The sequence below is a fragment of the Balaenoptera physalus genome, assembly GCF_965194825.1.
Source record: "Balaenoptera physalus genome assembly, chromosome: 3".
NCBI lineage: Eukaryota > Metazoa > Chordata > Mammalia > Artiodactyla > Balaenopteridae > Balaenoptera > Balaenoptera physalus.
Window position 1 is genome coordinate 100,916,817 of NC_138890.1, and position 25,088 is coordinate 100,941,904.

The 25,088-nt window shown below is 42.6% G+C and overlaps 1 protein-coding gene across 12 annotated transcripts in view; it reads left to right on the forward strand.

Moving 5' to 3' along the window:
* Positions 1-3,635: 3,635 nt before the first annotated feature.
* The window catches only part of MCTP1 (multiple C2 and transmembrane domain containing 1), a gene marked incomplete at its 3' end in the record, with an annotated part of 550,519 nt that continues 529,066 nt past the window's right edge, over positions 3,636-25,088 (forward strand). For all 12 annotated transcript variants that reach the window (XR_014262452.1, XM_082458039.1, XM_082458052.1 and 9 more), the window contains exon 1: positions 3,636-4,361. Coding sequence is in view for 11 of the 12 variants with exons in the window: in XM_082458039.1 (XP_082314165.1) it covers positions 3,639-4,361 (723 nt within the window). The remainder of the gene's footprint in view (positions 4,362-25,088) is intronic.

The window sequence follows — 25,088 nt, forward strand, 5'->3', positions numbered from 1 at the left end:
CACCACTTTAACCCCTTCTCACCTACCACCTCTGTCAAAGCCACCATTGTCCCTTACGTATATATTTATAGTGATGGCCCTACCTAAGGTCTGTTCCCACCCATTCCCTTCCTGCACTTTATTGTCAACCTAGGGGCCAGAGTGAGTCTTTTAAAATGAAAGTTGGATCACAGAGAAACTCTACTCAAGCTCCCCAGTGACTTCCCCTCCCAACCAAGCCCAAAGTCCTCACTGTTGACCACAGAGTCCTCCGTGATCTGGCCCTTAGCCATCTCTGCAACAGCTTCTCCTCCCACTCCCCTCTTGCTCTCTGTTCCAGCTATTTTGTCTTTCTTGCTCTTCCTCAAGCTGAGCATGTCCCTGTCTCAGCCTCTTTGCACTTAATGCTCCCTTTTCCTGGAAAAATTTGCCCTTAGATTCACTACTTGGTACCCTCCCTCACTTCCTTGAGCTCCTACTCAAATATGACCTTATATATCACCTTCCCAGCCTCTTGTATATCAATGTGTGATGCATATATTAATTTCATATTCATTCAAGCAATAGATGCTCTATAAATATTTAAGATGCTTAGTAAATTGTAATGAAGGAATAGCTAACATTTACTGAAGTCTTGCTACGTGCCCTGAATTTTGCTTTCCTTTGCAGGTGGCAATCTATCTTCTTGGTGTACTCTGTCACCTGTTAGAGATCTTAGCTCAGATGATGTCTCCAACAAATCTTCCTTGATCAGTCAAGCCAGAAGTGGTTCTTCACTCTTCTGTATTCCCTTAGTGATCACTTGGTACCATTCACTGTCCCCTGGTGTTGTAGAGTTTTTTTATAAGTATCTTATCTTAAATATAACAAGACATTTGATGGCAAGGAGCATATCTAGTGCAATTTTATGTAATGCACAATTTGTAGGGCAGCCTCTCAATTTATAATCCACTTCAGATATTTAGGAAAAGTTACATATGCTCTTACCAGTTCTATAAATGAATTCACATTGATGGATAAGTGTTATTTGGGATTGTAGATTTCAGAATCCGAAATCTCAGAGTTAGAATGTCCAAGGCAAAATTAGGTAGAAGAGAAAAATGAAAACATAAAGCTACAAAAGTCCATTAAATGTATCATTAAAGACTATATGAACATAAGGTTGAATTGTGTAGAGTTATCTCCATGGGTCCATGGCTCCTTGTCAATAAATTTGACAAATGACATATTTATAAAGAGCTTTGGTAAGAAGCAATGATCATTTCTTCTCAATTTGCTATAGTAATCATTTATTTCTTTACTTATCTTCTCTATGCTTTCATTTATGACATCCTAGAAAAACTAGTAACAAAATATTTTTCCTATGCTTCAGAGAAGACTTCTGGATTTAACAGTTTCTTTTCTGGGCTATCAGAGTAGCTCTATATTGAGGTAATTTTTAATGGTTGTTGTATTTTCAGTGTGACTCTCTAGTGTGGAAAAGCGTCGGGCACTGAGTGAAGTCCTTTTTCACTTAATCCTTAAAACAGCCCTGTGAGGTAGGTATTAGTGAGTCATATCACATGACCCTCATGCTTAAAAACCCTCCAAATGGCTCCCCATTTCACTTACAGGAGACCCAAGCTCTTACTATGGCTATAGGAGCCACCCCACCAGGACCCTGCTCACTTTTTCCCTTCCATCTCTTTCCAACTCTACCCACCTTTCTCCACATTATTTGGAGTGGTTCCGTCTGTCCTTGAACATGCCCAGCCAAGCTGCTTCCTGCCTTGGGGTCTTTGTACCTGCTGTTCCTTCTGCCTGGAATGCTGTGATCAGATCCTTCAATGGCTGTTTTGTCCTCATTGTCTCAACTTAAATTTTAGCTTCTCAGAGAGACTCTCCCATACACATAACGTGAAAAAAAAACAACCCAAAAACCTTCTGTATGGGGTTGTCAGATTTAGCAAATAAAAATACAAAACACTCAGTAAAATTTGAATTTCAGATAAACAACAAAGAGTATTTTGGTACGTCTTGTGCAATGTTTGGGACATACATATACTCAAACATTATTCATTCCTTGTTTATTTGAAACTCAAATTTAATTGGCTGTCCTGCAATCTATCTGGCAACCCCACCTCCGCAGCCGCTCTGTGTGATCTCCTGTTTTATTTTCTCCGTGGGACATTTCACCATTAAAAATTCTGTTTGATTCTTCCACTGGAACATGGGCTCCATGAGGGTGGGGCCCTCTCCGCCTTGCTCACAGCTGCATCCTCAGAGCCTATCATATGGCCTGACACATAGTAGGTGCTCAATAAATATTTGTTAAGTATTTGTTATAAAGGAAAAATAGAAAAATAAAAAGCTTAAAGAGGTTGGTAACACATCCAGGGCATACCGCCAGCTGGATGAGATTGGAATTAGACAATACGGTGCCAAAGCTCTTCTGAGTTTTCCACATTTTGGGGTGTGGAAGGCAGTGGAGTTGAGAAGGGGCATTGTGTCACCTGCCATTCAAGAGGCTCTCAGTAGAATCAGAAGACCCTGGGAGCAGTAGATTTCGGGAGAAACAAAGTCTGAATGAGCCTTTCCCATTTGCTTTGCACGTAACCAAAGGAAAATGCACTTGAGTGAAAAGAACAAGGTACTCTGCGTTTGGAACGGGGTCAGAGGCAGTGCGCACCCTCCACGTCTTCGGACACGGTCAACTCCCTGCAACTTGAGGGCTGGCTTTATTGTCAGACTCCGGAAACCTCTAGACCCGGATCACAAGAGAAACTAACGGCACAAGCAAAGAGCGGGGAGGGGCGGATCGGGATGAAGTCAAGACAGAAGAAATCGAACTCTGGTCTTGGGCCCAGGCCGGGCAGCGGGGCGGGGGCAGCGGCGTTCAGCCTCAGAACTCGGTCAGCTTCACCTCTTGGTGTGGACACCGGGCGCTTCACAGGACCCACTGAAGGCGCATAATCTCCACTCGAGCTCACTTCGTCGGACCTAGGATGACTGCCGGAGGGCGAGTCTAGCGGCCGGCCCGGAGCTAGCTGCGTGGGTAACTGTGGCCGGATCCTCGGGAGCAGCCTGGCTCTGGTCCCTAACCAGCTCCACCCGGCTCTCGCCTGCGCGTCCTCCCACCCAGGAGCTGGAGGACGGTCCCGGGGCGCGCCGAGGGTCTTCAGCCCGATCCTCCCTGTTGTCTGAGTCGCACGCGCGTCCAGTTCGGAGGCAGCCGCCCCCGCCGCCGCTGACAGGTGCTGCCCGGAGGGCGTCGGGTGCGGTCCCAGGCGCAGCTGGAAACGCACGCCCGGTGCGTGTAGCGTCCCGAGCCCGGAGCCAGAGAGGAGAGGGGGCCGGGGCGCGGCCTGGGGGACTCCAGTGGACTGGAGCCGCGGAGCGCGGAGCTAGAAACTTTGCGGCGGCCGAGATTTGGCTACAGCGCCAGCCCACCCCCGCAGGTGCGGGAGGAAGAGGCCGCGCCGGAGTCCCGCGGCCGGAGAGCCTCGGCGGCGGCGGCGTCTTTCCCCCGCGCTGGCCTGAAGCCGCCGGTCACTCCCGGCTTCTGCTGCTGCGTCTGCCGTCGTCGCCGCCAGCGCGGGGCTCCGGCAGGAGGCGCGGCCGGAGCGGGCGGAGAAGAAGGAGGAGGAGGAGGAGGGGAGCGGAGGAGCAGGGGGTGGAGGATGGAGCCCCGGGCTGCCGCGGCGGGCTCGCCCGAGCCTGCGGCGGCGTCCTCTTCCTTCCAGGCCCGGCTCTGGAAGAACCTGCAGCTGGGGGTGGGCAAGAGCAAGGGCGGCGGGGGCGGGCGCGCGGGGGTCCCCGAGCGCCGCACTGCGGCCACCCCGTCGCCCTCCCCGCCACCCCCGGGGGGTAGGCGGGACGCACTGGCCGGCTCGGGTGGCGCGGGCAGCAGGTGGAGCGGCTTCAAGAAACGGAAGCAAGTGCTGGACCGCGTCTTCTCCTCCTCCCAGCCCAACCTGTGCTGCTCCTCGCCGGAGCCTGTCGAGCCCGGGGGTGCCGGCAGAGCGGAGCAGGGGTCCACGCTGCGCCGCCGGATCCGCGAGCATTTGCTTCCCGCGGGAAGGGGTCCGCTGGCAGCCGCCGGAGCAGCCGGAGTGACGCCTCCTGGCGGACGCTCCCCGGACTCAGCTCGCTCTTCGTCCTCTGCCTCATCCTCCCTGTCCTCCTCACCCCAGCCGCCCCCGAGGGGGGACCGCGCCCGAGATGAGGGTGCACGGCGTCGGGGCACCGCGGCGCACTTGTGTCATCAGAAGAGTTCCTCCCTGCCGGGCACCGCCTGCTTGGAGCAGCTGCTGGAGCCGCCGCCGCCGCCTCGAGCTGAGCCAGCACGGAGCGCAGCAGAGCCGCGAACCGCGGAGAAGGGCGAGGAGCGCGGCAGCAGCCGGGTGAGTGACAGGTGGGCGCGGCCGGAGCCTGGGTGCGCGGGGCCACGCCTCCAGCTGTGGGCGATCGAGACCCCGGGAGTTGCTGGCGGGGTAGGGGTGCTACCAAGTTCAAGCAGTGGAAAGAAAACGTCCCGCTCCTGCTTAGTAGAGTTCTGACTTGCGCTCTGACTTGACTTTTGACAGAAATAATACCTACTACTAGAAGCTGTTTGAGTAGCTTTCTCAGTTGCCGATGAAAGTGGAAGTATTAATTGTAGCCAAATAGGAGAGGAATAAAGTTAGACATAAAATGGGTACTTTTTGGAGATCTCCTAAAAGGACTGTCTAGCTAAGTCTCATCTTGTCAAAAGAAAAACAAGCAAACCCAACAACTTGCAGGGAAAATTAGAAATGCGAGGAGGTGAATTAATGGCAAACGTGAGGTCATGTCTTGGGGAAACCCTTTAAGCAGAAGTCTGTTCATCTTCCCGCCCTCCCTTCTCAAAACTTTCTGCTGCGAGTGGATCGCTGCCTAACAAGTAGACAGCGTGAGTGTCGCTTCCGAGTTAAACAGACGTTCCTATGGCCTTTTTAGTTTTGATAGTCATCTGAAGTAATTGCGTTTAAATTATTCTGCTGTAGACGTGATGTTGACTCTCTGGTCAGGCAAGAGTCAAGTAAAAATGTATCTGTAAGATCTGTAAAGCGTTCCACTGAGTGGCAGCTTTTACTCCCTCGGTTTTGCAGAGGCGATGTTCTCCTTTTGTAAATTTTTATCAAATCGTGTCAATGCTAGCAAATATTTTGAAAGTTCCATTCTGCCAGGGACCTAAAGAACTCTTTTCTGCCAATACATCTTACTTTGTTTAAATTCTAATTATTTTGACTCTGATTAATTGTTAGGTTAATGACATATACATTAAAACTTTAATTAGATTAAAAGTTGGGTCACAAAAACCATGAGGCCATGCGTTGAAGGGTAAGATATGGGAATAGATGGGATTTCAGTTGAAAATGTTTATAGTTTATTGGCTAATTTATTAGTGTAATTTCAGAAAGTAAACCAGAATACTAGTATGTTTTGTTGCCTAATAAACACAATTGCTTGCAGTAACCTGATGTTACTAATGCTCTAGAAAACACCTGATGGTTTAGAAAAAGGTTACAGTTATTCTCAGAAGAGTAGGCAGAAATAATACTGACAAAAAGTCTAAATAAACCTATTTTTCCTTTTATCTTGAAAGAGAATTGACTAGAACTCCTGTTTCTGGTTCCAAAATGAGGTAAACAGTGGTTTTAAAAAGATTCTTTAAATTCAGTGTAGATGAATACTATATATTTTAAAAATATTTATATTTGAGTGTGTACATAATCCTAATGTATAAGAATTTTAGAGCTGAGGTACTTCTTTACATTTGTTTTTATTAACTTTTATGATCAAGAATGATAAAAAATAAGAATTGAATTATTTTGGAAGGCAGAGATCATATTGCTGCAAATGTTAACTTACTAAATAACTTTGCAGTTCACTGAACCAAGATATTTTCACAGTAAAAGCAAGAGAATTCAGAATTAATCTTTATATTCATTTTTACCCAAATGTTTTCAGACACTATCAATCTTTATTTTAAAAACTGCTTTGTAAATATAAATTTTGTATACAAAAGACCAAAAAACCTTTTTTGAGAGGATACTAAACAAACATTATTGTGTGTGCCTTCACTATATGTTGGGCACTTCCATGATTTAACCGTCATAGCTGCCCTACATGATAGAAGTTCTTGTTGCTATTTTATGCATTAGGAAATGAATGCTCAGAGAAATTAAATAATCTTTCCAAGGTCACATGGTTAATATATGACAGAGAGAGTTTTTGTCATTCTCCACAGTGTTTTTCCATCGCTACAGCTACGTTTGACAACTTTTAGAACTTTTTATGTCTCTGAGATAACTTCAGTCCTATTGATTAATACTTGCAAGTTTACATACATTCTGGATCCCTAGAATCAGTTCTGTGATGGATTAGCTGAATTAATTTGTTCTTTGTTCTCTGTAATGCATTGTTGCATATCTTTTATATCACATTTACAAATGACATTGTTGATCATACCATCTGTAGTTCTAAAGAAGCTTTTCATTATAAAGAACCAGAATTTCAGTGAAGTCATAGGAGGAATACAAAAGCTAAAATATCTTTCCCAGAGTAGGTGAAAAGTGGAGTGTAGGCAGGAAAATAAGCCCTGAGGCTTTATTGTTGATTCCCTGCATCTGCTGCTCAGGAAGCCTTGTGCCCTGAGAAGTGGACAGTTTTCTCCGTTACGAGTCACAAATCCAGTTTTCAGCAGCACTCTGTCACTAATGCACAACAGAGGATTCCTCAGTCCTCTAAATGCCTCTTTGCCCAACTCAAGGAGTCTGGCTCACCTCTCTGAACGGAGAGAAGAAAGAAATGGAGTTGGAGGCTGGACCTGGAAGAGGACACTCTAAGGTGTCCAGGAGTAGGTGTAACTCGGTAGCACCCTTCCAAGTTTCCGGCACGTCTCAGAGATCTTTCCTTGCTCTCCTAACACCTCATTGCTGAAGATACTTGGGCATGGGGAGGAAGCGCGTAGCACATGCAGATTTCAGTTTTATTCACAGTTCATAAGCACAGATGGGAACGCATAAAAAGAAAAGATGCTAAAAACATTAAATCCATCTTCAGATCGCCTAGATAAAAAGCACTTTCTCTCAAGGAAGAAAGAAAATTCGTTGCAAAATAAGGCAAATTGCTCACATTTTCTCTTGTTCTCTGCTTGATCCTGGCATCAGCCATGTTCTCCAACTCACTCCCCGCCTCTCCACTGCCCAGCCGAGCACGAGGACACAACAACATATGTGCACGTACACTGACACTGAGTGGAGATATTAAGCAAAAACAAAAAAATCATTTTGGACTGCTAGGGAAAGAGATTTGGAAGCCACTGATGTATAATAATTACAACTAAACAAACCATTCTACCTCCTATGCCCTTGTCAGCCCTCTTGCTATTATGTTTTCTTTAGCCAAATATACCTTTGAACGACAGTTTAACAGACTTAATAATGCCTTGCTGTTGGGGCATGTGCATTATTTAAAATGTTCTGCTTTGGAAAAGTAAAGAAACCCCTTTCTTCCCACTGATTCTAGTTCACGTGCTGGGCCATACTGTCATACCAGATGCATTTCATTTTCTGCAACGCAGTTGGGAGAGATGCGTTCTCAATTTGTGTGCATATCAAAAATGTGCCAATTTTATGTATTCTGTCTTGATGAGTTACTAAAATTATACTTTGCTAGAATCAGAAATTCCGTTAAGATAAAGAGTTAGGAATGAATATGTTGCGTTTTTTAAGTGTTTTAACAAAAGTGTGTAGTGTTTATGAATGTTAAACTTTTGTTGTTTTTTTTCAAATTCATTTTGTTAAAATTGCTGTCATAGAGGAGCAAAAATTATTTTGAAAAAAAGTGGATAAAATATTCAGGGTATGATAGGAATATCCATTCACTGGGATAAAATTCCTAAAACATATATGAAAGCCCCAACAAAAAGTGGAAGATATTTTCTAAGATTAAGTCTAGACATGAAGTAAATATTGCTTTATTAATTATCTGATCTTTTAAAGAAAGCCTGTATTTTCAAAAACTATTAAAAATGTGATTTGGGTAATTTTTGCTATTTATTTTTCAGGTGTCTTTAATCTTACTTCAAAGAACCTAACTTAGTCTTGGGGAAAGCACAAGTTTTAAAAAAATTCCTAATGTAAATAATTAAAACCACTAAAAATCCCCCAGTAATCTCAAAAATAAGCTCCTAAAAGGAGTGTTAGTAGCTTTTCCAAAGCTTTTGCAAGTGAGAGAGTGAGGGTGAGATCTTAGAACATTTTGGAGCAGCATGTCAAGTTTGATGTGTGATTGTATTCTTGAGAAATTTTGGGACATCTGGTTGTTCCAGAGAAAGGGCATAAACAAGAGTGATAGGTTTACTTTGGAGTGGAATTGTTTCCTGTAACCCTTAATTACTGTCAGGTGTATCTGGTGGATCTGAGTAGAGCTATGGATCTTGTATAAATGCAACTGTTATGAGGTAGATGTTTGAAATTGGCTTGAAACCTGTCTCAGTAGGCACTAGCAATTGTGTGCTGTTATTATTTTTGAAAGGTATATTAAAGTTTTGCCAATGCCACCATTACAAGTAAGTGGGTGTTGAAAACAATTAACAGGGGCTTTGCTGGTCCTTTTCATTGAAGATGTAAATTATTTTCCTTGCAGTGGTGGCAAAAGTAGCCTAAAATTAACCCAGGCAGTACTGGTGACATCACAGCTTCACACAGTAATGAAAAAATCTTACATAACTTTTGGAAAATATGTGCACATTATCATGAAAATGTGAATACATACTTGGAGGAATAAAATAAAATTAACAGATTCATAAAGAAAATAGGACAAATATTCCCCCTTTTTTCCCGTTGCCCCATTGTTCGGAAATATGGGATGATTTCATAAAATTAAAGGTTAATAATATGTCTTTGGCACCACAAGGAAACATGTAGTATGATTTCTTTGCTCATAAGGATTATCAAAACGTTTGCCAACTCTAGATTGATGAAGAGTAAAAAGTATGTGTAGATAACATTATAAGCATTGACAAAATCTGCAGATTCAGAAGTTAGGGTAATGCATTTTTTAAATTAAATCATAGTTACTTACAGTATCATAGCAGACATCTATTTTAGATAAGCAGAAATTAATTTTTTGAAATCTGAAACTTTTTTGCTTTGAATTTTTTATTTTGCTGGAAAACTTACTAAAAACTATATATTTCCCTGCCTCAACAAACCAAGCATCCTAAATAAAACCTTTTCTTGATATCTGAGGGCCATTTTTGTGAATAGTGGCTTTTTGGGGGGGTTGTTTTATGTGAATGAAACAGATATTGTCTTAACTTTCTTTAGGTAAGCTTGCTTGTTTTCATAAAATTACAGTATAACATACCTATTTATGATAAGCTTATCTTCCTATAAAGTTAATTATTCAAAGGTGTGAGGCACTCTTCCTCAAGTCCTTTTTTTTCCACTTGCCAGATAATCTTTACTGTCTTTATTTGTGAATTTTGATTTGTCGCTACCATTGAAAATATCATTTTTTTTCCCTGCATGGTGAACTTTATGTGCTATCTTGATTTCTTTGTCATTGTCAACCTTTTCTTCTAATTTACATTGCTTTTTATAAATCACGTGTGGCGAGTGATTACTATACCTCAACAATTCAAGACTGTATGCAAATATATTTCCCCCTCCAATGTATACCGGTTTCTTATCATTAGAAAGTTTTTTCAGCAGAATAGTAGGCCACAATTTCCCCAGTGTCCCAAGTACTCCTATTTAATATTAGTCTGAGTGCAAGTAACATGAAAACTGCATTTTAAATATAATGAGATTTTAAAGTCCTGCATACTACCTTCTTGAGAGAACAATTTTCCTATGAAATCTATTTGAGATATTTTATATCAGCCTTATTTCCCATTCTCTTGGGCCCTAGCCAATCTGGAAAATTATGACACATGATAGGCAAATGGGACTCTGGACATTTTAGGATCAATGCATCCTCTTAATCCCATGGGTTTTATTTAGAGAGGCTCCTTCAGTGTTAGCAATCTCACTGTATTTTGCACTGCTAGAGTAGAATTTGGCAAGCCTTAGTACAATGGACCTATTTAATCAGCATTGTAAAATGGATCGGGGAAGACTACTCAATAAATGTTTGCTGAATGAACGAAGGGATGAATGGATGGGCTGGAGTTGTTCAGAGATAAGTTCTCTTGGAAAAGTTTCAAACTCACTTTATGGTTGTGTAATGATGTTCTTGCCTTCTTGTTTCCAAGTCCTTTTATGCCTGGCAAATGTATTTGACATTCCCCTCTTCTCCCAGTTGCTGGCATGGCTTTCCTGTAATTCTGGTTCATATCTGAGGGCATAAAGGGAGGATATGACCACCATATTGTGCTCACGTGGGGGATGGAGGAGTGATTTCTGCTTCCGAGGTCTCTGGCTCAAGGATGCATTTCTTGTTGCTGGTCTCCGATTCCAGGTATCTGTTTTGCACCCACGTTTCCCTGTCTGGCCTATGAGATCGTACCCCGACACCTGGATCACCAACACCTGTTGACATATCCTCTCTCATGATCTCTGAGTCTTGAACTCTCCTTGGATCTTAGCTCAAGATACTTTCCTGCCTGCTTCCTTGCACTTCTCCTCAAACCCATTTACTTTAACTAGATTAAAATCCCAATCTCGATCAAGAATCCTGCCCTTACTAGCCTGACTCATTCTGTTGCCAAGTGTGTGAACTGGGGTTCAGACGGTTGGTCAGTTGCTTCTCATAGTGACTACCTGCCTAATGCTGAGCCTATTTTTAAAACACCAAAGACTCCTCCAGAAAATCTGCATTGCCTGTCAACTGCATTTGCCTATACAGGGCGTTTCTTCCCTTGGAGGACTGGCCCAGAGCTGTTCATTGTCTCTGTGTCCCTACTTCCTCTTCTCCTGTTTTCAAACTCTCACCATGCCTCCTCTTGGACATCATCACCCTTTTCCTTAGTCCTGCTTGCTTTCTCTTTCTCCTTAATATTTTCTCTCTTTCTGATTGCAAAACGATTTTTGTAACTAACCATTAAGCATCTGGAGCTGTGCTGTCCCATATGGCAGAGCCACTCGGCTACTGAGCACTGGAAAAGTGGCTAGTTCAAGTTGAGACGGGTGGAAAGCGTAAAGCGCACACCACATTTTGAAGCCTTAGCTCAAAGAAAAGGAAGTATAATATCTTATTACTAATTTTTTATGTTGCTTGTGTGTTGAAATAGTATTGTGGATATATTGGATTAAGTAAAATATATTATTAAAGTTAATTTCACCCGCTCCTTTTCAAAAGGTGGCTGCTAGAAAATTTTAAATTATGTGTGTGACACGTTTTTATTTCTATTGGCCAGCACTGATCTAGAGCAGGTGTTCAAACTCCATTACCCACAGAGGCCATCAAAATAAAGAAAATGAGCAAAGGTTTGATGGGGCCCGTGGTGAGCGAGGAAGCCGGTGCCCCATTCGAGGGGCAGCTGCTTCTCACCTCCAGCTGATTATTATCATGCAGTGAAAGCAGTGCTGCCAGAGTTTCTAGATTCTTTAACAGAAGCCAAAAAAATCCAGATTTTTGCGTGAAGTCTCCAGAATCTTGAATTTTTGACAAATAATTGATTTTTAGAAAAACGCAACACAGACCAAATAAAATATATCTCTGGGCTGACTTTAGTTGTCAGCTTGAACTTCTGACTCAGAGAGCTCATGTTTGATTTCTCCTCTCCCCTCCCAGTGCTAGATGAATGTTATCTGGACATAGTAGGTGTCAATACATTTCACAAATAACAGCACCAGGAGTGGTGGGATGGAAGGTAGAATGCAGCGGGTTGGAGGGTGCGTGGAAAGATGAGGTGGGGACAGAGAGAGTGGCCAAGCAGTTTGGCTCTCCACAAGGGATAAAAGAAAGTGGTGATGAGAACACGAGAACCATGCTGGGATGGGATCATGGGCAGGTTTTTGGTTTTTTGGGGTTTTTTGAACATCTTTATTGGAGTATAATTGCTTTACAATGGCGTGTTAGTTTCTGCTGTATCATACCGTATGCTGACACATATATATGGAATTTGGTTTTGTTTTTAATGGATATCACCTGAGTGGGTTGATGAGTCAGCGCCTGTGGAGAGGGCGAGGTTGAAGTTAAAGGAGAACGGGGGTTAATTGATGGATGAAGGCCTTAAGGACTCAGGTGGGGGTGGGTCCCAGAGAGCAGGGGAATGGTAGCGTCAGTGGAAGAAGGAACCTCTCCCTTGCAGATGGAGGAGACGGCGCGGGTGTGGGTGCAGGTAAGGAGTAGGCTGGGGGGCAGCAGTTTGAGGGTGTTGCCACCTGATGGCCTCTGCCTTGTTTTGAAGGTGTGCTTAGGATTCGGACACAGGGAGATGGAGGAAAGAATATTGCCATTGGCGCAGAGACGAACAAGTGCCCTGTGTATTCAGAAATGGGGCGTCAGTAGTGGGACTGAAGCCTAGGGTGTGGGGTGGGGTAGAGGGAAATGAAGGTGCAGATGAAGGTCTGGGGACTCTGGGGGCTGAGGAGCATATCTAGGGAGGCAGAGGGACCCCTGGAGGCATTTGAGCAGGGGAGACAGGGAAAGTGAGCCTTGGAAGGGTGAAGTTGGCAGCAGGGGCAGGCGACCACTCGGAGGCCAAGGCAGTCCCGTGAGAGCCTGATGTTGGGCAGGTGACTGACCCTGGGGATGGGGAGATGGAAAGATTTATAAGACCAGGGATGTGGCTGAACCTTCAGGAAAAGGGAGAGTGACAGGAATAAATCAGAGCACATGTCCCCCTTTACTTATGTTTTTGATTTTTCCTGGTTCTGTTCACAAATGCTTGTATTGAAAAGTATTTTCCTTTGGGAGGGAGAGGGAAGGTTAAGTTTTGAATTTGCATTTGTGTAAAGTGGTTGAGGGTGCCAGGCTCTTGAGTGCCATATTGTCACCTATTTACTGTAATAGCTCAGATTCTTTTTAAAAAACTTATTTTATTGAAATAGAGTTGATTTACAATGTTGTGTTAATTTCTGCTGTATAGCAAACTGATTCAGTTATACATATATATCCTTTTTCATATTCTTTTCCATTATGGTTTATCACAGGATACTGAGTATAGTTCCCTGTGCCATACAGTAGGACCTTGTTGTTTATCCATTCTATGTATAATAGTTTGCATCTGCTAATCCCAAACTCCCAATCCATTCCTCCCCAAGCCACGCCCCTTGCCTTGGCAACCACAGGTCTGTTCTCTGTGTCTATGAGTCTGTTTCTGTTTCGTAGATAAGTTCATTTGTGTCATATTTTAGATTCCACATATAAGTGATATCATATGGTATTTGTCTTTCTCTTTCTGACTTACTTCACTTAGTATTGTAATCTCTAGGTCCATCCATGTTACTGCAAATGGCATTATTTCATTCTTTTTTATGTAAGAGCTCATATTCTTTATATTATAGTTATTTTGGATTCTTCCATGAGTAAAATAGTTCTTTTCCCTGCAGTATTAGGCACTGAAAGTAGTGAGTGTTAACGGAGCAAAAGAAAGGGCAAAACATATGTTTGTCAGTTAAAAAAAAAAAACAGGTAAAACAAGGAAACCTCCTACACATTTCTGTTACATAGATTTTTATGGTGTCTGATGTCAGAGACTAAATATTTGGGGAAATAGTTACAATGAAAAGGTTTGGAATTGAAGGACTCTGTTGGCAATTTTCGATCTTAAGGCATTGCGGCTCAAATGTGTTGAAATATGCATTCTCTCTCAGATTCAGGGTTGACCCATGACACATGATCAATTTCTGAAAATTACAAATAGATATTCTCTCAAAATAGAAACAATATTCTATCTGGACCCTTAAGCCATATTTGACCCCTGTTCTTTTATTGAAATGTAAAATAGCTTTTGATAAGAGAGAAATTCAGCATTTCTAGAGTTGCCTTTGAATAATATTTTCACCACACCAGACTAGAAGTCTGAGTGTTTTCCAAAATCTCTTTTGCGATTGGAATAGGTTTTGGAGACAAGTTCTGTGTCACTACAGAGCTGTTGCCAAACCGCAAGCTCCCTGGCGGTTGGAACACTCTCCTTCAGCGTGGCCGCTGTCTCCTGGCTGAGAGCAGTCACAGACTGCCTCCCTTTTCTTTCTTTGCCTCCCTGGACTTTCAAAAGGAAGCTGGAGTAGGGGGCAGGGGCGGGGTCCAGCTGAGATTGGGATCTCACCTGGTTCTCTGTGGCCTTGCACGCGTGCCCTTTCAACTCAGCGGTTTTAAGCAAAAAAACCACATTGACTTAACCAGTTTGGTTATCGCCCCAGTCCCACTCTGCTCCCTTCGGCCTGCTAGGTGGCATTCATTTACTCCAGACTCAGGTTGCTGCTTCTGTGACTTCCTGACCTGCTGTTCGGGAGGGAGTCGGGTGAGTGAGATTTAGGGGAACCGGCGGAGATGGGAGGGAGAACGACCTTTCGCAGTTAGTTTCTCAGGCCCCACGCCCTCTGCCTCTTTTCAAGGAAGATGGAGCTTTGTAAAGTGTTTTTAATCTGTTCCTCTCTACCTGACATTTTCACTGTCCCCAGTGCCAACGTTTTTCTTCCTGGGTATATGCCAGGGTATGAGGGGGAACTTTACGGACCTTGCCACGAGAGGGTCTTTGTGTATTTTGAATGACCAACCATGGTTAGTCTGTGTACCTCTGTCACAGGACTATCCAGGTGGTATATTCTTTGGGTCTTGGCTCTTCATTCTCTGCCCTCCTGCTACTTGCCTTTCAGCTATGTCATTTCTCTTTCTTTCTGGGAACAAGAGCAGAGAAAATAAAAAAGAAAAGTCAGGAATTTTTTTTTTTTATTAGGGGCTTTCATAATTTTTTCCCACAGTGAAGTTTAAATAATTGGCTCCTATAACGTTTTGACATTTTGTGTTGCTCTGACATAGGCTGTACACACACACACACACACACACACACACACACACACACACACACACAGACACAATTATGCCTTCACCTAGTATGGTTTATACACATACATACCTGTTTTTTCACATACATCATATTTCCCACTGGAGTCAAAGATAACCAGAAGAACTCCAGAATTCTTCCACCTGAATTTAATCTGATAATACTAAATTTCAGCAATAACATAGTCCTTACAAATGGTCTAGGTTCATTTAGTATGAGAAGGTGTACAATAACCAGCTCAACCAAAGAGAAAAAAAAAATTAGAAGACAGTTTTTATCGTTTACTGTGGGGTGTGTTCTACAAAGGGAATGAGTAATCTTCCTTTGAATTTAAACTAATGTATAAGGAATACCTTTTCTTCAGTAACAATAATCATTCTTCTGTAACTGTTCATCTTATTTACAGCCACCATGGAAGACGGGTCATTGAATTATTTCCTTAATCTTTTGAAACCTAGATGTCACAGTAACTAAGCTCTTCATTAGTATTTACGGCTTGGCCTGGCTTTAGTCTCACAAAGTGATCCTCACATAAAAAATGGGGAAACATTTTGGAGAGTTTCTTTATTGATACAGTTCACCTTTTAATTAGAGAAAAAGTCATCCCTTTATTTTTATTTTTTTTAAATTGGGGTATAGTTGTTTTACAATGTTGTGTTAGTTTCTGCTGTATAGCAAAGTGAAGTAGAGTTCCCTGTGCTATACAGCAGGTTCTTATTACTTATCTATTTTATACATATTAGTGTATACATGTCAATCCCAGTCTCCCAGTTCCTCCCACCACCACCACCACCTCCCCGCCGCTTTACCCCCTTGGTGTCCATACGTTTGTTCTCTACACCTGTGTCTCTATTTCTGCCTTGCAAACCGGTTCATCTGTACCATTTTTCTAGATTCCACATATATGCGTTAATATACGATATTTGTTTTTCTCTTTCTTCACTTACTTCACTCTGTATGACAGTCTCAACCCTAAAAAGTGATACCTTTATGGTTGTAAAGATGTATTCTCACAATCACAGAAAGCTCAGTTTTTGAAATCACCTGAAAAAGAGAGTTGGAGAATAACTGAATTAGGACCAAATGGATCTGGGACAGCAGAGCTTTTGTTTGTGTTGGCTGCTTAAAGGATGTTCTATTTTCTGTTAGTGTTGCTAATGATTCTCAATGGCTCTTTTTATAACATAATCCTCTTAATTATATATGGATGGCATTTTGAATGGTGTATTTGTAAGTACCCATTTCCTGTTTCAAAATCTATTTTTTTCTTTCTAGGAGTGTAAGTCTAATGTGAGCTTCAAGCAGCTACACAAATTTTGTTTGTATTTGGAGCTAGAGCTTCGTACTAGGTTTGTGTGGACTTGTTTTGCATAAGTGTCCATGACCATCTTTGTAGTGTTATCTGCTGTGGTAGGGCTTGGCCTTCACTCCCCTGCCTTTGAACTAATATTTGTTAAATCACAATGCACATTCCGTCTTCTGAAGTTTCATTATGTGAGGTAGGACGTGCTGATGATGGTCCTCCTCTGGCCACCCCGGGCTGAGCTCTCTTTGCTCAATTGTATCATGTTACCTTTGACATGAGGCCAACTAACTGTGGGTCCTCTCACCCCCATTTTATTTTATTTATTTTTCTTCTAGTTTAATTGAGATATAATTGACGTTAACACTGTATAAGTTTAAGGTGTACAGCGTAATTATTTAGATACATCATGAAGTGATCATCATAGTAAGTTTAATGGACATCCATCATCTCATATAGATATAACATTAAAGAAATAAAAAAAATTTTTTTCTTATGAGGAGAACTTTTTTTTTATCAATTTAATCATTGTTCTCCCTGTAGTTTTTATTAATTAATTAATTAATTTATTTTTGGCTGTGTTGGGTCTTCATTTCTGTGCGAGGGCTTTCTCCAGTTGCAGCGAGCGGGGGCCACTCTTCATCGTGGTGCGCAGGCCTCTCACTGTCGCGGCCTCCCTTGTTGCGGAGCACAAGCTCCAGACGCGCAGGCTCAGTAGTTGTGGTTCACAGGCCCAGTTGCTCCGCGGCATGTGGGATCTTCCCAGACCAGGGCTCGAACCCGTGTCCCCTGCATTGGCAGGCAGATTCTCAAGCACTGCACCACCAGGGAAGCCCGTGAGGAGAACTCTTAAGGTTTAATGTTATAACAACTTTCATGTGTAACATACCGCAGTGTTAATTATATTTGTCATGTTGTACATTACATCCCTAGTACTTATTTATCTTAAACTAGAAGTTTGTACCTTTTGACTGTCTTCATCCAATTCCCGCTCCTACCCATCCTCTCTGGTAACCACAAATCTGATCTCTTTTTCCTTGAGTTTGTTTGTTGTACTTTATAACTAGTATTAATAACAACTAAACATACAGAGCATTTATTATGTATTGGCACTATTCTAAGTGCTTTTTATGTATTAACTTATTTATTTACTACAGTACTTTCTGAAGTAGGTTTATTATCATTTGCATTTTCCAGATGAATAAAGTGAGCTACAGGAGACTAAGTGACTTGTCCCAAGTCACACATCACGTAATTTGGATCCAGTTCACTTGGCCCTTAAACTTTACAAAGGAAGGCTGTTTGTAGTAGGTTGTGCCTGAGAAGCCCAGTTTAGGAAAACAACTCCAAGTGGAGTTGTTTTTTCTCCTCATCTCAGTATTGACATTACAGCTCTTCTTTGCCCCTGACATTTCCTTCCCATCTTTCTGATCTCTGAAGGTTGTCTCATAACAAGTAAAGTTAATGAAGACAGATTTAGTATAACAGAAGATTTTGGTGTCAGGCATAAACCTGGCTCTACTACTTCCTTCTTACTGATGGGAAGCCCTCTGAGATCTCTTTGATTGCTAGATAAAGGTATAGCTAGCAACTTTTAAATGTCAGTCCTGCTTAAAAAACTCTTCCTCACCAAGTGCCCCACTATACATCATTGTTATTTCTAGTATTGATATTATCCTGAGGAACATGTTATAATTTACAAGACCCTTATAATTTTGTATTTTCTATATTCTATAGCCTCATCTCATCTCTGTCATTAATCCTCTCTTGTTCCATGAACAGCATGGTAGTAGTGGAAGGAAACAAAGTAGATCTATCTGCTAGGCATTCTTTACACAGTATCTCAAATAGATGTTATAAAATATGTACATTATTTCACTTTAAATCTCACAGCAATTTTGACGAAGAGATATTGTTATATATGCATTTATTTATAACACATAGGTATATGCTATAGTTGTATTTTATATATGGGAAATTCTTAGAGGCCATGTAAGTAATTTGTCTGCAGTCCTGATTCTGTCTACAGTTAGTAAGTGGCAGAGTTTGGGTAACAGACAGCTGATTTCTGCTAGGGCCATAGTTTCCAGGGTACCCACTGCTCCACCAGTAGTGAGGGCACATTAGTGCACCAGCACCAGGTACATGATGTGCCCAAACCAGTGATTCGTGGTTGAGTCTGGTATTCCTTCAACACCAGCCCTGTCAATGAGTTTGAGTCTTACCATTGTTTTGGAGGGATAGCTGGAGGAATGTGCCATTATTAGTTGGAGAAAAGTATCTAAAAAAATGTAGTGAGTGGCTTCCCTGGTGGCGCAGTGGTTAAGAATCTGCCTGCCAATGCAGGGGACATGGGTTCGAGCCCTGGTCTGGGAAGATCCCACATGCCGCAGAGCAACTAAGCCTGTGTGCCACAACTACTGAGCCTGCGCTCTAGAGCCCGCGAGCCACAACTACTGAGCCCACATGCCACAACTATAGAAGCCCATGCGCCTAGAGCCCATGCTCCGCAACAAGAAAAGCCACCACAATGAGAAGCCTGCGTACTGCAACAAAGAGTAGCCCCTGCTCGCAGCAACTAGAGAAAGCCCACGCGCACCAACGAAGACCCAACACAGCCCCAAAAAAAAAAAAAAAAAAAAAAATATATATATATATATATATATATATATAGTGAGTGGGAGTGTGTTAGTTTGTTTATTTGTGGGCTCAATTCCAAGAGCTCATAAGTGAATATTTCTCAGATCATTCTTCTCGTGCATTCTGTACATGTATTTTGACTTCCAGTGATGTTGTTAAACTCCTGTAAAACTAAAGCTGTACATTCTGCAGTTAGTCTAGGTGTTAGGACCTCTGGACAGGAAAACAAATTGTTCTCAGAGCATCTAGTTGTTTGTGAATATGCCCAAGTGGGGTATATTCCTTAAATAAGGAAAAGGCAAGATAGTTCTTGCCTTATGGTACAACCAGTGGAATTGGTACAACTTCTAATGTTTCTTGGTAATAACAATAATAGCACTAAAATCTTAGTCTTGTGCCAGTGTTTCACAGGCATTACTTCATAATCTTTGTGACAATAAGGAGCAGGAATTCTTAGTCTCATTTTGTAGATGGATCACTGGAGGCTCAGAAGGTGTGAGCACTTGCTCGAGGTGATGCAGCTGTAAGTGGTAGAGCAGGGATTTCGTACCTAAGTGACTGGCTCCAAACCTCATGACTCTAATTGCCATGTTCCATGGCTTTCCTCAACACTGAAGAGCCGCTCCATCTCCTGAGTATTGTCATATAGCTCTTTTCCAGGTGTCTTGGAATAGGGGAAAAATTTGGTTAGAATGTTTTATGTCGTGAACCAGCCCCAAGTATATATGTGTTGCTGGAAGATCCCATTCCAATCCAACACCAATGATTTCGGTAACTCATCTCTCCTCTTTTCTCTCTCTGGTCCTCACATGTTTATTAAATATTTACCCTGTGGTAGACTTGGTATCTCTTTAATACCATGATAAAGAAGACAGACCAATTCCTGTTCCCATAGACCTTATGATGTAGTAGAAGAAGCTTTCATTAAATTAAAAAAATACACAAATAATTATCAATTACAGTTGTGATAACTCATTCAGAGGTATATAGAGATAAATTGAACTACAGGAATGAATTGCAAGAGGTCCCAACCTAATCATGCAGGAAGGGGAGGGACAGGGAAGATTTTCCTGAAGAAGTGACATGTAGGATGAACTGCAAAGAATGAATAAAAGTTGGCCAGATTTCCTGAGGAGAGGAAATAAGGGATGTGGCGGATGGTTATGGGCAGAGAAAACCACAGCAGAAGGTACTTAGAGAAAGATTGTGTGGGCAGCTGGAATTTGGTTAATAAGAGGGAAAGTGAGGGGGGATGGGTCTGGAATGGTTGGCAGGGGCCAGATTATACAGGGTCTTTTGGGTCATGGGGAGATTTTGGACTCTAAGTACTGAAGCAGTCTTGAGAGCCTAGATGCTTCTGAAGAGCAGAACCACCTTCAGGAAAGTTCTTGACTTTCCTGGGAATAGCTTTCCTTCACTGCTATGTATGGAATCACATTGCACTCATAGGGTTGTTTTGTAAAGAGGTAGAGAAGTATGTTGGGGCCACCTTTCTCTGCTAAGATAATGGTATTTTTAAAATGTCTATAATAAATAGAAATACCAAGTGGATGAAAATATTATTCCCCCTGGAAAAACATGTCATTTCACTTTTCCTCTTGCTTTTTTATTGAGCACTGCTGGAAGGTAAATGAAGGTAGGAAATGCAGTCTAATCTCCTCCTGTCAATACTCAGGGGAGAGATTCTCTTTGACAGCACTTTTCAGAGCCTAGGTAGGGATGAAAATGAGATAAAGCCTGGTGATCCAGGTGTTACAGCTGTAAATTATGGAGAACATATTTTTTATGAGCTTCCAATTTCTTCCCTGAAGTCAGAGTGGGGAAAAAAATGAAGAACTCTGGAAAGGAGTTGTGTAAGAAGGTGTACATTTAAAAGTCTGTATTTGTTAACATAATCGTGGGTTGATTAGGAAGACTGCTTATTGAACATGGTGGAGCAGATTTGATTTAAATTTTATATTTTCCTATATATATATATTTTTTATAATAAATTTATTTATTTATTTATTTATTTATTTATGGCTGTGTTGGGTCTTCGTTTCTGTGCGAGGGCTTTCTCTAGTTGTGGCAAGCGGGGGCCACTCTTCATCGCGGTGCACGGGCCTCTCACTGTCGCGGCCTAACTCTTGTTGAGGAGCACAGGCTCCAGACGTGCAGGCTCAGTAGTTGTGGCTCACGGGCCCAGCTGCTCCGCAGCATGTGGGATCTTCCCAGACCAGGGCTCGAACCCATGTCCCCTGCATTGGCAGGCAGATTCTCAACCACTGCGCCACCAGGGAAGCTGCTCCTATATATTTTTTAAGGTATAAAAATCTAAGTTTTATATTTTCATGTATAGCCAATATTCACATTTGCGAAACAGATAATGCAGTAGTGCCTAAGCAGGAAGGAAAGCTTCAAGTATGTAAAAGCTCCCCATTACACTTATTGTACAATGTTATAGTAGGAAAAGAAAAGAAACGTAAAAATTCCTCATCAAGACTGTAGTCTGTCAAAGTTGAATCAAACCTGACATGGGAGCATAAGGCAGCCTACCTGCCACTCTGAATGCTTAGGGTATGGATTCTATCATGTCCAGCAAGTGTGAGTGCTCAGAAATTGTACCAAGCCCCGCCCAAGTCAGGCCTGCCAATCTGTGCTTTGACCTCCCCAGCCAACTACTGTCAACGACCAACACCCAGGCAACATGGGCTGCCCTGAGCATCCAAGCATCACTGCCATCTGGTATAAGAAATAGCATCTAGTAAAAACTTTCAATGATATAAGCCATGCCCAACTCAAAAGAGTATCAAGAACCTACGTATTCTTTATCTGCGTAACGTGGTTTCTTTTTTTTGTTGTTCTTTATGTAACATTTTACTGGAGTCAACCCAAGTAAACACTATGCTATTAAAATAGCAAAGGAATTTAACATTAATTCTCATTCCATTTGGGGATCATAAAACCTTTCCAGAAACTAATGAAAGTTGTGGCATTCTCTTCATAAAGAAATACAGTTGTACACAAAACTAATATTGTGCATTCACCTTCAAGCAAGGAAGTCCATGATTTCCAATCCATGGTCTCCAAAACCCTCAGTTACTCCCCTTGGGATAAAAGGAAGACTCAGTGATAATTCTCATGAAATAAGATGGCCTTAATAGCACTACAAAAAAATAGAAACTTGAGTCTCTGAATTTTCAGCCATGACCTTGTTTACTTATTTATTTCAGAACCTTGCAGGGTGCATGGATTGATTCTTAAAAGGAAAGAGCTATAGACAGGCCTTCTAGGGAGAAGTGCAGACATGCCCAGAAATAAGAAGTCAGTCGTGCCCTGCAGCATTTGCTGAAGAGACCAGCATACAGTTAGAGCCCTAATTTGGTCATGATTGGCATTTTTTGTTAATATTGGGTTCTGTTTTCTGGAAGTTGATTTCTATTCCCTTGTATGGAGACTCTCCTTTGGGACCGAACCACTGAGAAGCAAGATTCTATAATGAGAGAATGTGATATCGAATAAAAGCTTCCTCTGATTATCCTCCTTAGTGGACAACATTTGCTGACTATTGGCTACCTTCACAGGGCTTTGTTCTAGATTCTGGGGACTCAAGGCTCCTGCCCTCTGGAGATTTTTCCTCTTAGTTGGGGAGATAGTAAATATATGTAAAAGATAAATGTCACTTCCAGGTAGCATAAATATCCATCTTTAGGGGGATAAAACCATGGGAATTCACTTTCTCAGGAGATAAATACAGAGGCTTAATTATCGCATTGTAACAGCTATTGGGACAATTGGTCTGTTTTGCACCAGCAGTAGTGTACATAGACTTTTGTCCTGTCAGCTCTCTCTACTCATTTTCTCTCAATGATTCCACAGCTATCTAATGGGCTAAAAAATGTAGAGGCCTGCAGCCTGGAGGCCTCTTCTTTTTTTGAAGAAAGAGCTTTGTTCAAGTTAGAGGGCAGTTCTCAAACCTAAGATGTGGATGATTCAGAGGGATGTGGATCTCTGCTGTGTGTGCTGGGCCTTGACAAATTGAAGCACAGTTATTCCCTTTAAAATCAACCAACCAACCACAGGTCCAACTCAGAGCTCCTTGTCTGGAAGCCTAATTGTCCACTTGGGGCGGTGACCTTTGAGAGGGAAGGTGGGTGGAGCTGGGGGTGGAATGTGAGTGCCTGTTGGAGAACTGTTGCTTGGTGCTTGGTGGACCAGGAACCAGGAACCAGGAAACTGACCTGCTGCTGGCTGGCTCCATGGGTCCTGCCAGGTGGACCAGGCTCGGGCACTGAACCACACCATGGTTCCTGTCATCATAATTTGAGGAGAGATGGGTAGGAATGGAGATGTCTAATGAGACAGTTGGAGCGCGGGCATCAGGGATGTCTTATTCAGGACTCCTGCCTTGTGACAGGAGCTCAACTCTTCTTGGATATGGCTTCAAAGGATAGTGTATCTGCTCACACCTGGCAAAGCCCCAGGGCAGCCTGGATCTAGAGCCTCAAACAGTGCCATCAAGTCTCTGTCTCTGCCCCTCCATCCTTGTTTCTTCTCTTCCCTCAGAATTGCTTGGCCTTGGGCATCTTCGCTCTCAGGTAGGTTCTCTCTACCTGGTGGCCTCCAGCAGCTCTTGGCATCCATCCTCTCCACGGTTCTTGGGAGTGAGTCGCATTGGGATGATTTGGAGCGTCACTGTGCCTCCTGTGGCCAGGTCACGTGTGTACCCTTGGAGCCCAGGAGTGAGGGGCATCCAGCTTAAATAATGTGGACTGAGAGGGGGAGGGAGGTGGGTCCTTAAAGGCAAATCAGATTGCTTGGAGCAGGCAGAAATTTTCAGTGTCCACATGGGTTCAGTCAGTAATCAGCAGTAGGAAAGATGAGTGATCAGCCATCCAGAAAATCTGTCTGTGGGCTGCTGGACCCAGCTCCTGGCTTGGAACACAGGGTCCACTCCAGTTCTGCAGAGGGAGACTGTTTTTTTTTTGTGTTTTTAATGTAAAATGAGCATAGAGTATGGCAAGTAGGTTCTTTTTTTTATGCCTTTCTTCTTGAATGGGTTATACTATGTAAAGCCATAGTAATGAGATGATTAATTTTAAAGTCAGCTGTTCTACAAGCGATAGCACCTGAATTAACCTAAAGGGTAGCTGATTTATTGAGTCCTAGAATGTTGGAAAATGACCTGTAAAACAGACTTTACATAGGTAGATACTGATACTTGGGAGATGAATATACTGAAGAAGTTAAGATAATGTCCTCTTCTCCCTTTCTCAGAGCCTAGAATATAAGCAGTTCCTGATCCACACCCCACTGAAGAAGTTTCATTTATACAAACATGCTTGAGTAGGATTCAGCCAGTGCTGCCTCAGTTTCTCCTACCATCCCTGCCATCACACAGTGGAAAAAAAACTTTGCTTTTAGGAGATCTGTGGTTTCAGTACAAAGGAAGAGAGAAAATAGTGCAAAAGAAGAATGGCTTAGGTGAACTGCCTGCCCCTGGGTTGGGGACCAGACTGGTTGACTTTGCCAAGGCAGAGAGAAGACCAGGTGACTGTCTTCCAGAGCTCAGTAAGACACAGAACCTCTCCAAATCCCCCATTTCTCTTCTGTAAAACTGGGGGAATAACATACCTCCCCACTGGTGGTGTTAAGAGGGTCCAGTGAAGCCGTGTTAGTTCCTGGCATCCTAAGTGCTCAATATATACTCATTATTCTCCCATGACCCTCCCCCCACCATCACTGCTATTAGCCTGTTATTCTCCACATTTGGCTTAACAAGTCTTTTCTTTAAAAGCTACACCAGTGTCTTTGGAGCCTTAAGGAATGAGTATTTACACGTTAGCATGAATTAATTCAGTTAGATTCTTCACTCCTGGATAGAAAACTGTAAAATTTGAATAAGGGGTGGAGTTGGTGGGGTGGGAGTGAATTAGCTTGATCTGTAGAATTTGTGGCAGTAACCTGGGTCTGGATGAGTGCTACAGGACTTAAGTCTTGGGAACTAAGAGGCTAGAAAATAGTGCAGCATTGAGTGGAGGTGCATGGGAAGGGAGAATGCTAACTAAAGACTTTCTTTGATGCAGGACTTGGCTACAGAATGGCTCTGGATCTGGCAAGGGCATGGGAAACTACGGTGTTCTCCTCCCATCCCTCATGGCTTCTTGCTCCCAGAACTTGGGGTGGACCTGCTAGTGCTGCATTAGGAGGGCTCATTTGGAA